We start from the raw sequence: 15,963 nt of genomic DNA, 5'->3' as shown, positions 1-15,963 counted from the left end.
GGAGAGTGAGGGTGCCCTCTCAGGATGAGGTTGACTGTAAACTGCAGTCTTCATATGCATCAGGTGTGTCTCGCCTGACACAAGGGGAAGCCAGTTGCCTAATCAGTTCCCTGGCTCTTCCTTTGGAGACAATTGTGCCAATTTAGTCAGCATTGTAATGCACAAGTGTTCCACTGATTGATGCCCAATAGTTAAGCTTGTGGCAGCTTATTCCCCAAGCATTGAACTCCAAAGCTCGCACTCACTAAGGATTGTGGAGAGAGCACACATGGGCTGTGGAGGCTCTCAATTCCATTACTGAGAGACTGCTGCAGGCATTTGCAGACAGGAGAGAGGCAGAATATTCTACTGGTAAGCCCTGGCCTCGGGTTCAGCCTGAGGCTGGATTTAACAACTGCCTGCCTCCCTTTCTGCTTGCTTGATGGACTACTGCTGCTGACTCTTGGAGAAAGGAGGAGAGAGGTGGCTGGTTCAACTGAATGCTTTGTTGCAGGAGAGGGAGGAAGTCTGCTGTCGGTGAGGAAGGGCAGCGGCCCGAGACAACTGCAACATGCTGGAGGTTTGGAGGACTGATTTACCATCTGATGTTGTTTTTGTTTGGACTGCTGACTACAGTTTCTATGTTTGGAAGCCATGTGTTGTTCCTACTGCTCCTACTTTTGTGGCCTGGACTGGGGGCTGGCTGGAGCAGGTGACTGGACTTTGGGACTACAGGAGGAGAACGGAGGTGGCTCACCTCAACTGGACACCTTGGAGGCAGTAATGACACGTCCTTGAAGGGTGTTGGCCGCTTCTGTGAAATAAGATTTTTCAGTTCAAGTTTGGAAGGCCATGTTAATGGCTGGTGTCTTTGTGCTGTTGCCTATTGGTGTTTAATGTTTTCTCATATGCTTGCTCGTGTATTTGCGCTATTTTTTGTCTACTATCTGGACTGGTGCCTTTGCTTTGTTTTTGTGTTTTTTGGTGCATGCTACTGATGCTGGTGGAGGTGGTGATATTCCCTTTCCTTCTTCCATTACCATGTGTCAGCGAGACCTTTTCCAGTGAGTTGGAAAGCTCGGAGCTTCCTTCCACCGATGTGGGTCTCTGCGGCCGGAGGGCAGGGGAGGTTGAGCACCTTTCTGCCGATGTGGGGCTGCTGCCATTGGGGACTGTGTGTGTGTGTGTGTGTCGATGGTTATTGTACCTTGTAACTGCTTTTGACATGCCATGGTTTTTTTTTTGACTATGCTGTTTCTGCATATTGCGGTATTGTTGAGTTAATAAACTAGAATACTACTCATGTCTCCATAACAAAGAGGTATGCAGTGGCCTCCAATGGAATGTGTTATCACAGAAACACAGAAGAAAACAGTGCAGAAGAGGTTCTTTGGCCCATCAAGTCTGCACCGATAAATTAAAAACACCTGACCTGTCTACCTAGTCCCATTTGCCAGCACTTGGCCCAACGCCTTAATGTTAAGACATGGCAAGTGCTCATCCAGGTACTTTTTAAAAGGATGTGAGGCAACCCACCTCTACCACCGTCCCAGGCAGTGTGTTCCAGACTGTCACCACCTTCTGGGGTAAAAATGATTTTTCTCAAGTCCCACTTCAACCTCCTGCTCCTCACCTTGAACTTGTGTCCCCTTGTAACTGACCCTTCAACTAAGGGGAACAGTTGCACTCTATCCATCCTGTTCATGCCCCTTATAATCTTGTACACCTTGATCAGGTCGCCCCCTCAGTCTTCAGTGAAAACAACCCAAGCCTATTCAACCTCTCTTCACAACTTAAATGACCCATCCCAGGCAACATCCTGGTGAATCGCCTCTGCACCCCCTCCAGCGTAATCACATCCTTCCTATAATATGGCGACCAGTGAAGATGCTCATCCGTCACCCCGTTCAGTAGATGTTGGGTTGCAGTGTCTCATTCCCCTGTGAGATTAGAAAATTGATCCATTGAATACACTCAACTGCCCTTCCTCACCCTTAGGGGAGTCACAAAGCCCACTGAGGCTCTCAAAACCACCATAATACCAGTATCAAAGAGGAACAAGGTAGCCTGCCTCAACGACTACCGACCGGTGGACCTGACGTCTGTTATCATGAAATGCTTCGAGCGGCTAGTCATGAGACGGATCACTGCCAGCCTCCCAGTCGGTCTCGATCCACTGCAGTTTGGTCCATAGCAACCGGTCCATAGCAGATGCTATCTCCCTGGCTCTACAATCAACACTTGAACACCTCGACAACAAGGACACCTATGTAAGACTGCTGTTCATCGACTACAGCTCCACCTTCAACACCATTATCCCCACAAGACTCATAAGCAAACTCTGCAATCTTGGACTTGACCCCTCATGAACAGACCGCAATCTGTCAGGATAGGCAACAGCACCTCCTCCACAATAGTCCTCAACACCAGGGCCCCGCAAGGATGTGTACTCAGTCCTCTACAGTACTCCCTGTGCGCACCGACTGTGTGGCAAGATTTAACTCCAACTCAACCTATAGGTTTGCGGCTGATATGGCTGGTGGCCCGTGTTGTGTTATATTATTGCTCGTAACATAAGCTGCCACTTGATGTAGGCTCTGCTGAAAGATGCTCCAGGCTCTGAGATAAGTTTAACGTATTTATTGAACGATTAACAATGCTCTGAAATGAGTTTGACACTCTACTAATCTGCTAACTATACAAGCTTGCTCTCGACCATGTTCTAGGGTGTGATGTTGCTGATAATCAACCCTGCCCTGCTCTCTTGGTTTCTGCCGGTGGAAGAGGCAGAGCTTGTGTGCCTTGTCCTTTTTATATGGGTCATGTAGTGCCCCTTTAAGGCCACCTCTGGGTGTCCTGATTACCCATTGGTTGTGTCCTGTTCTAATGACCCATTGGTTGCGTGTCTGTATGTCATGACATCTCTGGTGCTCCTTCAAGTGGTTACTTAGTTGTAGTGTATTTACATTAACCCCTTGTGTATATACATGATGCATATCACTACATCCCCCCCCCCTTTATCGCGTTTCATATTTTATGTACTTTTAAAGGAAATTGTACAAAACAGGTGATGACATGTACAAGTTGTGATTATATTGATGACTCTACAATACCAATTAATATCTATGAGTCCAATCTTATGAATTTGTACCGTTGAGTTGCTTTCTCCTTCTGTTGTTGAAGTGGTGATGTTGATGTTGTCATTTCTTTGTGAACGTCGTCAGTGTTCTTGTGTTTAAGTCACCAAGAAGTCATCATGAGGTGTTCGAATGGTTGCATCACTTCATTGTCTGATTTAGACTTTTTTTTCCATGCTTGTGGCGATTCTGTATGTCATCTTTCTTGAAAGCTGGTTTGCTTGTTTGTAGTGAAGCAAACGTGAATTGGTGAGATTCGTTGTCATGCCAGGTATGTTTGTACTCTTGCCATTGTTTTGAGCTGTGCTGTTACATTGTCCTTCATGTGCAGAGTTGTACCAGGGGATATCCATGATATCTGCCAATGCCATTTACTCCATGTGGATTTTAAAAAAATTTAAAATGCCCAATTCTTTTTTTCCAATTCAGGGGCAATTTAGCGTGGCCAATCCGCCTAGTCTGCACATCTTCGGGTTGTGGGGTTGAGATCCTTGGAGGCATGGGGAGAATGTGCAAACTCCACACGGACAGTGACCCGGGGTCGGGATCGAACCCGGGTCCTTGGTGCCGTGTGGCAGCAGTGCTAACCACTGTACCACCTTTACTCCATGTGGATGTGCCTCTGCATCAAAATGGTGGTTCTCGGCATTGTTACCGCAGCCGCCATGTGCAACCTGTTCTAGCCAAACCTACTCACCCTTCCCCCATCCTCCCTCCTATCCCTGATTCCCCTTATTGAGTTGCTCTACCTCTTTAGTTTCTCTTACCCCCCCCCCCCCCCACCATTCTGTCAGGCATTCCATCTCTGTCGGGAGCTATGCTGCGCCCTTCCCCTACCTCCCTGCGCTGGCTTGCCCGCTAGTGTGGTGCCCTCCCTCCTCCCGGAGCAACTTTATCCTCTCCCACCCGTGGTGTTTCTCCGCGCGCGCCGCCCCCCCCCCCCCCCCCCCCCCCAAGCTCTTCCCTCATCTATCTCTGCACCTTACCGCTCTCACCCGCTCATTCCTGGGACTCAAAGTTAGGTTGAAAGCGAGGTAGTTCTGTCCCACGCAGTTATCCTTTTCTGTTCTTTATACAGAGTTTGTTTTTACTGGAGCTGGTGCCTTCCCAGCCCGTGTCTGTGCACAAACCTGTCCACTGCAGCCGGTGTGGTGAAGTAGTATTCCTTCCACTGGAAGGTTACCCACAGTTTAGCTGGGTACAGAGGTCCAAGCTGCAACCCAGTCTTGTGAAGGGCCGACCTGGCTGCGTTAAATTCAGCGTGGTGCTTGGCCAGGTCTGCCCCAATGTCCTGTATACTCGGTTTGAATGGCCTACCCACTGGCGGGTCCATGTGTGCCTTGCCCAGTTTAGAATCTTCTCCCGATCCTGATACCGGTGAAATTTCGTCATGATGGACCTTGGATGTTCTCCCGCTTTAGGCTTTGGCCTGAGTGACCTGTGGGCTCTTGTCTAACTCCAGGGACTTGGGAAAGTACTCCCTCCCGATGAGCTTATCCAGCATCTGGGCCACATATTCCATGGGGCTCCTACCCTTAATACTTTCCGGCAGACATATGATGCGGAGGTTTCGGCGACTCGACCAGTTCTCCTGGTCCTCGATCTTCAAAGTGTCCTTTGCATTGCGACCAGCCTTGCCATTTCTATCTCCAAGAAGGCAATTTGATCTCTCTGGTTGGTCACTGTGTTTTCCAGGTCTCTGATTGTCACCTCTTGTGCCGCCACCGGCTGCTCTGCCTTTTCTAGCGCCAACTTGCAGGGGGCCAGGGCATCCACGACTTCGCTGTTGCCATCATTTTGAGCTTGATGGCGTCCCTGTGTTTTACTAGCTGCTGAATCAGGAGGTCCGTCCGCTCATTTGCCGGTGGGTATTCCGACGTGAGCCCCGGTGACCCAGCCTGCCCGGGTATGGCCAGCTCCAATTCGTTCTACCACCCTTTCAGGTACTGGAGTTATTCCCAGGTATTTGTTGGCAGTTTGGTGGACTTGATGGGGCGGGGGGGGGGGGTGCAGTTTCAACAAGTTTCGTGACCTATCTTTGTGCTATCTTTCTGCCAATTTTCTCAGTTCCCAGAGGAAGGCCAACTTTCCTATATCCGCTCAGCACATCCCCGTCACCGGAAGTCCGACTTGCCAATTTTTGTACTCAGTGCCCTGGCCAATGAAGGTAAGCATGTTGTATGCAGGCTTGACGGCCATATCCATCTGCGTTGCCACTTGCAGTGACCCGTGGACCTGTGTGCCCAGATCTCTCAGCCTGTCAATTCTCCTGAGGGTTCTGCCATTTAGTGTATACCTCCCAAAATGCATTGTCTCACGTTTATCCGGATTAAACACTATCTGTCACTCATAATAATAATCGTTTATTGTCACAAGTAGGCTTCAATGAAGTTACTGTGAAAAGCCCCTAGTCGCCACATTCCGGCACCTGTTCGGGGAGGCTGGTACGGGAATTCAACCTACACTGCTGCCTTGTTCTGCATTACAAGCCAGCTCTTTAGCCCAGTGTGCTAAACCAGCCCCAAATCTCCAACCGATCTATATCCTGCTGTATCCTCTGACAATCCTCTTCACTCCGCCAATCTTTGTGTCATCAACAAATGTACGAATCAGGCCAGCTCCATTTTCCTTCAAATCATTCATATATACAACAAAGGCCCCAGCACTGATCCCTGAGGAATACCACTCGTCACAGAGCTCCATTCAGAAACCCACCCTTCCACCGCTGCCCTCTGGCTGCTATGACCGAACCAGTCCTGTATCCATCTTGTCAACTCACCTCTGATCCTGTGTGACGTCACCTTTTGTACCAGTCTGCCATGAGGGGTCTCGTCAAAGGCTTTACTGAAATCCATGTGGACAACATCCACCACCCTTCCTACCTCAATCATCTTCATCACTTGCTACCCTATTCAAAAGAGGGAGAGGCAAAAAGTAGGAAACTAAAGGATGGTTAGCTTTATCTCTGTGGTGGGGAAGTTGCCGGAATCAATCATTAAGGAGGAGATGACTGAACATTTGGAAAGACAAAGCTCAATCCATCTTGCCAGCTTGGTTTTATGAAGGGTAAGCAATGCCTGATAAACTTGCTTGAGTTCTTTGAGGACATGATCAGCAAGGTGGATAATGGGGAACTTGTCGATGTGGTATATGTAGACTTCGAGAGGACATTTGACAAGGTGCGGCATGAACGACTGATCCAGAAGGTGAGATTACAGGGGATTGCGGGTAGAGTAGTAGATTGGATTGAGGATTGGCTGACTGAAAGAAAGTAGAGGGTTGGGATAAGTGAACCCTTGTCTGGCTGGTGAACTGTAACTAGCGGGATGCCGCAGGGGTCAGTCCTCGAACCCCAACTGTTTACAGGACAGAGTGTAACATAGCAAAATTCGCAGATGATACTAAAATAGGTGGGAAAGCAGGCAGTGAAGAGATAAACATTTTATAGATGGATATAGATAGGCGAGGAGATTGGGCCGAAATCTGGCAGATGGAGTTTAATGTAGATTAGCATGAGTTTATCCATTTCGGCCAAAAAAATAAAAAGGCAAGTTATTAGCTGAATGAAAAACAGATTCATAGTGTGTCGGGGCAGAGGGATCTGGGTGTCTTTGCTCATGAATCATAGAAAGTCGGTATGCAGGCATATCATGGAATTAAGGGCAAATTGAATATTAGCGTTTATTGCAAAAGGACTGAAGTATAAAAGTAGAGAACTGTTGTTGCAATTGTATAGGGTGTTGGTGAGATCACGTCTGGAGTATTGTGTCCAGTTTGGTCTTATTTGAGGAAGGATGTGGTGGCATTGGAGGCATGTAGCCATCTGGGATGGCCACTTCCAGAATACAAAATGGACGCTCGCAAAGAATGTAGGAAACTGGGCAATGTTAGGAAAACAAGCAGGCACAGAGCCCCACAAGGAGAGAGAGCTCCATCCAGACGGAATTGAAACTATAGGTCAATTAACATATCGATGGCCCATCTTATAGAGTACATAGAACAGTACAGCACAGAACAGGCCCTTCGGCCCTCAATGTTGTGCCGAGCAATGATCACCCTACTCAAACCCACATATCCACCCTATACCCGTAACCCAACAACCCCCCCCCCCCCTTAACCTGACTTTTTTTAGGACACTGCGGGCAATTTAGCATGGCCAATCCACCTAACCCGCACATCTTTGGACTGTGGGAGGAAACCGGAGCACCCGGAGGAAACCCACGCACACACGGGGAGGACGTGCAGTCTCCGCACAGACAGTGACCCAGCCGGGAATCGAACCTGGGACCCTGGAGCTGTGAGGCATTTATGCTAACCACCATGCTACCGTGCTGCTCCGGGAACAAAGGAAAGACATTCAAGCAACCAACACTGTTTCAGACATCCCGGCGCCAATTCCCCAAACCGAAAGCACAAACAAAGCCAAGCCAACGGCCACCTAAGACACGCCCAGCCATCAGGGCACCCACCCCTTTATTGGTCAAGATCAATACCAGTGATCAAGAAGCGGCCCAATTAATTGGGGCCAAGTTTAAGGCCCACCTAAAAGCGCGAGAAGCCCCTCCAGGTATAAGAAGGAACCCCCACGAGAGATTCGCTCTCTTGGACTCAGCTCTCAAAGCGGGGAGACCCGTCCACCAGCTGCACCAGAAGCAAGTAAGTCCAAGGTCAACGCTTGTTACCAGACGGACGACCTTGGTTGTTCTGTTACCTCGCCGAACCCAACAACCTCAGATCCGAACAACGGCCATTGTTCCTCTGACTCGGTGGGCACCCGAAGTTAAGTGTAGGCGTTAGCGTTAGAGATAGTTTAGTTTGTAGTATTTTGTGCATGAGTAGATATCACTGTGTGTGTAAATACATAGTATTGACTTTGAACTAACTAACTGGTGTATTGGCTCTTTGATCAGTATTCGGGTTTGAACCTTGTGGCGGTATCGAAAGATACCTGGCGACTCTAAAGCAAACATTATTAGGATTAAGGAAGGCGACCATATTGACTGCCATATTTATAACCAAATAAATATAGCAACATATACTGGCGACATCTGACTGGACTCGGCCTAGAAGTGACCCAATCACTCCGAGAGAACCCGAATTTGAATTAGAATCCAATTGGAAAAAGAAAAACCACAAGCATAAGAACCAATACTGATCAAACCACCAAAATTCGGAAGTGTGTTATTTACATGCGTACTAACAGGGATATAAGGTAAACCTGAGAGATTTTGTTGCGTAAAACTGTCGGGTGTTTTGTAGGCCAGAAAATAGCGTAAGCCGTACCCGTGTTTACATCACCACTTTATCACCCTCTATTCCAAATTTTGTAGAAACCCAGAGATGGCGATAGAAATGTTAAAAATGGCAATGAAGGCAATGGAATGCCTTATGAACCCCCAGGAATTTGAGGTCGCAGCGACCAGTAGAGTAGGACAGTGTCCCGTAAGGGAAGAGGAAATCAAAAAGAACCTCAAAGGGAAAGGATGGCCACTTTGGAGCGAATTCTGCGCGAATGATGAAATAGGTCCCGGAAGTAGCGGGCATACTTGGTGGGAGAACCTGACAGAGATCCATAGGAAGAGCTTAGGGAAAGCTCGCAAGCCGATGGCAATCGTGTCCTGCTTGGCACAATTGCGAGGCACAGAGGAGGTCGTTAGGACGCTCCGTAGAGTGATTGAAGAGAGAGATGAGAATAGTGAAGGAGACGTGAGGGAGTATGAGAAAGAAAACAGGCAACCGAGAGAGCAGTTAGCGGCGAGGGACAAGGAGATGGAGGCTGTCAAACGGGCACACCAATCCTGTCTCGCCCATTTGAGCAGCTTTTAGTCCCAATACGACAAAGCCTACCAAGACACGCAACATCTTGGTTAGACAGGAAACAGAACAACAGGTTGAGCAGTTACAGAAACAGTGTAACGATTTAAAAGCAGCCCTACAAGCACTCCACACTTCCACGACTGAACAAAGGCAGAGGTCGGTAGATCACGCAAAGTGCCGGAAGCAAATTGCAGAACTGCAATCTCTGCTTTCTGTCCAAAATGGATTCCAGAGCACGTTTGGACCCCAATTAGACCAAGAAAATGGCCCCGATTGGCAGGAATTAAATGAGACTACCCACAGATATGTACATGGCACACGTACACGGGACAAACCCCAGAAACGAAAAGCACCCCAACCCCTGACTGCACAGGCAGAACACACCCCTGTAACCACACATCGCAGGGCCACAGCAGAAGGAAACCCAGATTTCCTATACACCACCCATTAACAGTTACTCAATTAAGTGACGTGCGATAAGATTACACCGTTCCTACCCACATCGGACCCCCACCAGTTCTTTGCAAGAGTAAAACAGCAGGCGACCATGTACAGCCTGAATGATAAAGAGCAAGTGAAGCTCACAGTTTTAAGCCTCGACCCTTCAGTCGTGGCAGCCCTTCCCGACCCACAAAATGTAGGAGGAGGCACACCAAGAAATGCACACAGCGATTCTAGATGTGATTGGCTATAACAAAGGAGACCCCGTAGAAGGCCTAAACAAGTGTAGGCAAAAGAAGACAGAGCACCCCACAGCGTTTGCTGGACGCTTGTGGATACATTTTACTGCGGTGTTTGGAGAGTTAGCCCGCGCCCATTTGTCCCCAAATAATATGGCCAAATGGACCCGCATCCTAGTCTCTCATGCGACAGAGGCAGGACAGAGAGCTTGCGCAAATTACGACCCCTCAGACGAGACCCACAATGAGAAATGGGTACTAAAGAGACTGTCCCGCGCTTGGAACAGTCCATGCAGGGAAAATCAGCTTACGGTAAAGCAGAGGAAGAGCAGGCAGATGCTAACATGCACCCAGGTAGGACGCACCAGAACCTCGCATGGGTAAATGAGAGAAGAAATGGCCCACAGCAGCCTAAATCCCAAGAACGTTATAATTGCGGACAATTAGGACACTATGCACGAGAATGTCAAGCCACCCAGAAGCAACAGCGAAAACAGCAGACAGGCACCCTAAATATGAATAGGGCCAAGCCAATCCATAGTGTTAGCGCCCGTTCTGGTAACGCAGATATGAACGGCACCGATTGACTGTGTTCGGACTCCCCAACTTGGGTCTGTGACATCCTTTGGGACAAGTCCGGGAGACCAGTAGTGGCAGGCACAGTCCGGGGACACCACGTGGACTTTCTTTGGGACACAGGAGGGTCCCGTACCACGATAAATTCCTCCACAATGTTTCAGCGAGACACATGGCCCACCACGGACACCATTACTCTCAGCGGTTTTACAGGGCACTTACAGCAGGGACACATTGCAACCCCTGTAGCCATTCAGATAGGGAACATTAAAAAGAAACACCCCGTAGTCCTGGTCGACCTACCCCAGACAGTCAAACACATTTTAGGCATTGATTTTATGAGCTCCCACAATCTATCATTCGATACGGTAAATAAATGTGTGTGGAAAATGGCAAAGGCTGCACGACCCCCGCCACGCTCACAGTTGGAGACTATGAAAATAGAATTAGCGCAGTAGGAGACTTCTGATTCGACCCTCGAGCCATTAGTCAGAATAAAGAAGTTAGGGAAGTCCTGCAGTGACACAAAGCAGCATTTGCACAGCACAAACATGACTGTGGCAAGATCGCTGACTTAGTGAACATTACAGGTCCCGACCCCAGACCCCAAAAACAGTACGGTTTTCCCCAAGAAGCAGAGGGAGAAATCTCAAAGGTGATAGAGTCTGCTTGACCAAGGCATACATTGATCAATAGCCTCAACGAATAATGCACCAATTTGGCCTGTCAGGAAACCCGATGGATCATGGCGACTGACCATCGATTATCGGGCACTAAACAAAGTAACCCCAGTAGCAGCCCCCACCGTAGTAACGAGTCCCGAGACCATGCTCAAACAGGGACTACAGTCAAAAAAATTTGATTTTGGACATTAGCAACTGCTTTTGGTCCATTCCATTGGATAAAGCGTGCCAATATAAATTTGCTTTCACCTTCCAGAGACAGCAATACACATGGACGTGCCTTCCACAAGGCTTCCACAACTCCCCCTCCATTTTCCACCAACAGCTGGCGAATGGTTTAGCCAAATTGTCCCGACCCGATTGTCTGATCCAATATGTAGATGACTTGCTTCTACAGACAGACACTAAGAAAGAGCACATTTTGCTTCTCGATGAATTATTAGGACTCCTTCAACAAATTGGCTGTCATGTGAACCCCAAAAAGGCCCAGATTTTACAGGAAAAAGTGATTTACTTAGGAACAGTAATCACACATGGCAAATGAGAGATCGAGCAGAAACGAATCAACTCGATTGTCAAATTACTCTGCCCCACAACGTCACAGCCCTCCAGTCATTTCTAGGACTGGTTGGCTGCTGTAGGAATCACATCGACGGTTTTGCCACAAAGGCAGCGCCCCTCTCCAAACTTCTCAAGAAGCAAGCACCTTGGGAATGGCTTCCACACCACACGGATGCCATGGATCCATTAAAAAGAGCCCTCAGCACAGCCCCCGCGTTACAGGTCCCAGATCCACTCTCCCCGTACGTAATTGAAGTTGCAAGCACCGACCGAACCTTTTCGGCCGTGCTCCTCCAAGAAAGACATGATCGTTTAGGCTCCGTGGCATACGCCTCACCAGTACTTGATCCAGTCGAGCAAGGATTTTCTGCCTGCGAAAGGCACCTGCTAGAAGTTTTTTGGGCAGTACAATACTTTGCTGACATTACAGGACTCAACCCTATCACCATTCTAACTGAACGCACCCCAACACAACTACTTGATGGTAGACTTAAGGATAGCACAGTCAGCCAGATCCGTGCAGCCCGTTGGACCCTTCTCTTACAGGGACGGGACATAACAGTTAAGAGGACAAAGACCCACACTTTCCTCGCTGATAATTTACAATATGCAGGCACCCCACATGAGTGTGAAATAATAACCACGAGGCACAATACATGATCCTTTATACCAAAGTGAGTTCCCCCCAAAGCAGGTACTACACCCCAGATACCCCAACCCACAGACACAGGTGCACCCCTTAGAATCTATGTGGATGGCTCCTCCACAGTTTTGAATGGAAAAGGATTACCGGTTGTATATTTGTAGAGGACGCGCAGGGACGCGCGTTAGAAGGACACTTAGGCTTGCAGGCAGCAGAACTGGCAGCCATAGCGTATATTGTAGAACACCCCGACTCGTTCCCGACCCCAGCCGACAAATATTCCGACAGTTTATAGTCTGCAACAGTTTAACAGAATTCCTACCCCTGTGGGAATCTAGAGGATTCGTTTCCGCAGAGGGAAAACCTCTACCCTCAGCCCCATTACTCCAGCATATCCTAAAAACAGCCAAAGATCGAAAATATGGGATTATTAAATTTCGTAGCCACCATCGTTCTTCTCCCCCAGTAATGTTAAGGCAGACGCCCTAGCAAAGCAGGTTCCAGACACGGTCACTTTTGGAATCCTCCCGAGAGCGCCCCAGTACACGCAATTCAGGTCTCAAAGATCAACATTCAGGATTTGGCACAGGCCCAAAAAGAAGCAGCACAGCTCAGGGAAGTTTTAAAAGGCAACTTCCCAGCCCCCTGCGATAAATACAAGAACACATTGACAACACATGACCGTGTGATTTTAAAAGAAAGAATTTATGTAGTCCCCAGCCAGGACAGGAAACAGATTATTTGTCAATTCCATGATAACCATGGACATCAAGGCATAGAAGCAACCCTCGCCCACCTCCGACTTCTCTGCTGGTGGCCTGATTTGAAATCCAATGTAACGCACTACATTGAAAACTGTTTAATCTGGCCCAGAATAAATCCGTAAAGATACGCAAGGAAAGGTCAGTTTAGTCACACCCACCCCGTTAATGGCCCCTGGACGAATTTGCAGATTGATTATATAGGACACCTACCCCCCTCCAGGAATGGTCTCAAGTATCTGTTGGTGGTCATCGACACTTTCACAAAATGGGTGGCAGTCTTTCCATCCTGAACGGACATGGTTAAAGCGACAGCCAAGATCCTCACTCAGCACATTTTTACAAGATGAGGACTTCCCCCCAGCAAAGAGTCCGACCAAGGCTCTCATTTTACAGGACAAGTGGTCTTTACAATCGTCTTTACAATCTTCGGAATCAAACAAAAATTACACATTGCATACCATCCCCAATCAAGCGGCATAGTAGAAAGAATGAACATAACTTTAAAAGTGACCCTCAGAAAAATGGTGCATCAACACAATAGCACCTGGGACACAATTCTCCCATTTGCATTAATGTTCATACGAAACACGGTATCCACGTCCACAGGAAACACCCCCCACACCCTTATGACCGGATGCCCCATGAAAGGGACAGAATATTTATTAGGACTGGATTTTGCCAACCCCTCACGCATGAGAAAGCAGCACAATAGATTTTAGAAAATGTAAAGGCAGCCCAGCTTGCAGCAGCTGTTAGGCTAGGGACACGCAAGAAGCAAAGTTTGCTTTGATAAGACAGGACACACCACAGAATTTGTAGTAGGGCAGCAAGTCATGCTAGCCCTATCAACCCCAGTTCATTCCTCTCCCCCAAATTTGCAGGACCATACTCCATTTCTGATAAAGTCAGCCCCTCCGTATATAAAATCACCTATCCTAATGGCAAGTCTGCGTGGTTCCACATAAACCAGCTTACGGCTTATGACTCGCAGAACAACCATTCACACCACATCTTGCTCGCAGCAGAGATGAACACGCCCCGCCCACAAACAACCTTTTCCTACCCTCCCCCAACCTGTCCAGCCCATCCTCAGACAAGACTTCGACTCCACCCCCAGAGGCACAACTCCGCCTCTCCCTTCCTCCAACCGACAGCGATAGTGACAGCCCCAGCACACCACGCTACGATTACACCCCTGCACCAGGCCTCACTTCCAGCGACTCCGAACATGATTCCAGCGACTTTGAAATAACCTATACTAAAGCCCCTGATCCAGACCCATCGCCCGACGATTACGGATTAACCCCTAGCAGCTCCAACCTCGATACTAAATACTGGCACCGACACAATTCGTACAGGCTCATCCGGAATGATGAGATGGACTGCAACTTGCCCCATGCAGCTTTGGCATGACTATTCCAGTCACAAGTATGGCAACCAGGAGAAGATGATGACTTAGAGTCTGACTCCCACCAAACGAACCCCTTTGCGACTCTGTTCGCTATAGAGCAATGAGGTGTCCAGATGATGGTAAAAAGCTCCGATGAAGATTTACGGTGTCCTTTCAGATGGAACCTGCACGATTTTGTAATGTTAGTTTGTTGTTTGAATGTTGTTTGTTCACTTAAAGTTTTCATGGCCCCACGCCACCATTCTTTAACGCCCACTGGCAGTTAAAGGAACAAGTTTGTCGGCAGACAACCGATCATAGCTACTCTTCTGATTCGAAGGTAATCACGAGGCAACATCCATGGTGAACACAAATTCTTACCGTTCTTGTCTGGTCACTCAGGCAGTGGAGTAACGGCACTAGTCCCCACCCTGCCTGAGGACCCCCTGGTCACCTATGCTCGGGTAATGCACATATGGCACTGGTCACGGTCCTACCTGGGGATTCCACCCATTCTTACCCGCCGCGGCCCATAAGCACCCCGTTCAGAACTTTTGGTTCAAAACTCTTTTGTTTGTTTTACGGCGACCCTTGGGTTGCTTTCCATATGTTATTTACATCCTCAAACACTGGGCTGGTACATTCACCGCATCGATCGCACAGGCTGCGAGACTGTTCACGCTGTGTCAGTATTTCCTTCTTGGATGTCTTGTCCAAAAATATTTGGTTTTAAAAAAAATGAGGGAGTCACAGATGGTGACCAATTATAATGGGTAATTGGCAATAAAAGGGCAGACAGACAGACATACAAGATCTTAAGCAAGATAATAACAGAGATTATGCTTGTGCCCACAGAAATCCAGAACTACCGAAGCCACAGGAAGACTATGGAAGAAAGAACATGAAGACGGACATCATGGTCTACTTTTGTATCTTCACGGGATCCCTACAGTTGCGTGCGGACAAGACCCCCCCTGATCCCTACCCCACAGGCCGTGAATGTTTCCCATCCCTGCGACACACCACACTCAGAGACAGCAACTGATACGCCAACCTGGTGTGACAAGTTCATAACTTTTAGTACTTGCGATACTCTGCAGTGTTGTTCAGATCCTAAGACTCAAGAAATGGCGGAGGAAAGCCTCCCGCACTCCGATATACACATTCAGATCCCCTATTTTCGGACTTCAGCAAACCCCCAACCCCTTTAAGTGAATTAAAGTGCATCCATTTTTTTGTGTGTTCGTTCTAATAAAAGAAATGTAAAACTCTGTGCTTGACTGCCAAGCCAGAGAGCCCTGTATTGCTGGTATTGTACAGTTTAAAATGTTGTAAATTCTTTTGATTAATTAAGGATAGTTTAGATTAAGGACAGTTAGAGGTTCCAGTTTTTTATTTTGTAATGTATGCCTGCATGTCATAGTACCCTGTAGAATTTTATAATGATGTGTGTACATAAATTTAGGTTAAAGTTTCAATCCATAGGAGAGTAGTGTAGAGCCTGTCCTTGCTTATGGATGCCCAACTTAGAAGGAGAACGAAGAAGATGCAGTAATATGATCCTTCATGCTTCGCGTTGAGGATCACAAGGAGGGAGTGTAGCCATCTGGGATGGCCACTTCCAGAATACAAAATGGATGCTCGCAAAGAATGTAGGGAACTGTGGACAATGTTAGGAAAACAAGCAGGCACAGAGCCCCAAATGGAGAGACAGCTCCCAGACGGAATTGAAA

General features: G+C 48.0%; 1 protein-coding gene across 1 annotated transcript in view; it reads left to right on the top strand.

The window, feature by feature from the left end:
* kiaa0232 (KIAA0232 ortholog) overlaps positions 1 to 15,410 on the top strand; it is a 129,668-nt gene extending 114,258 nt beyond the window's left edge. The window contains exon 10 of the mRNA XM_038792533.1: positions 15,086 to 15,410. Within this exon, the coding sequence (XP_038648461.1) occupies positions 15,086 to 15,208 (123 nt within the window). The 3' untranslated portion in view covers positions 15,209 to 15,410. The remainder of the gene's footprint in view (positions 1 to 15,085) is intronic.
* The last annotated feature ends 553 nt before the right edge of the window (positions 15,411 to 15,963 follow it).

The sequence above is a fragment of the Scyliorhinus canicula genome, chromosome 3, assembly GCF_902713615.1.
Source record: "Scyliorhinus canicula chromosome 3, sScyCan1.1, whole genome shotgun sequence".
Classification (NCBI taxonomy): Eukaryota; Metazoa; Chordata; class Chondrichthyes; order Carcharhiniformes; family Scyliorhinidae; genus Scyliorhinus; species Scyliorhinus canicula.
This window is presented reverse-complemented; position numbering and strand designations above follow the sequence as displayed.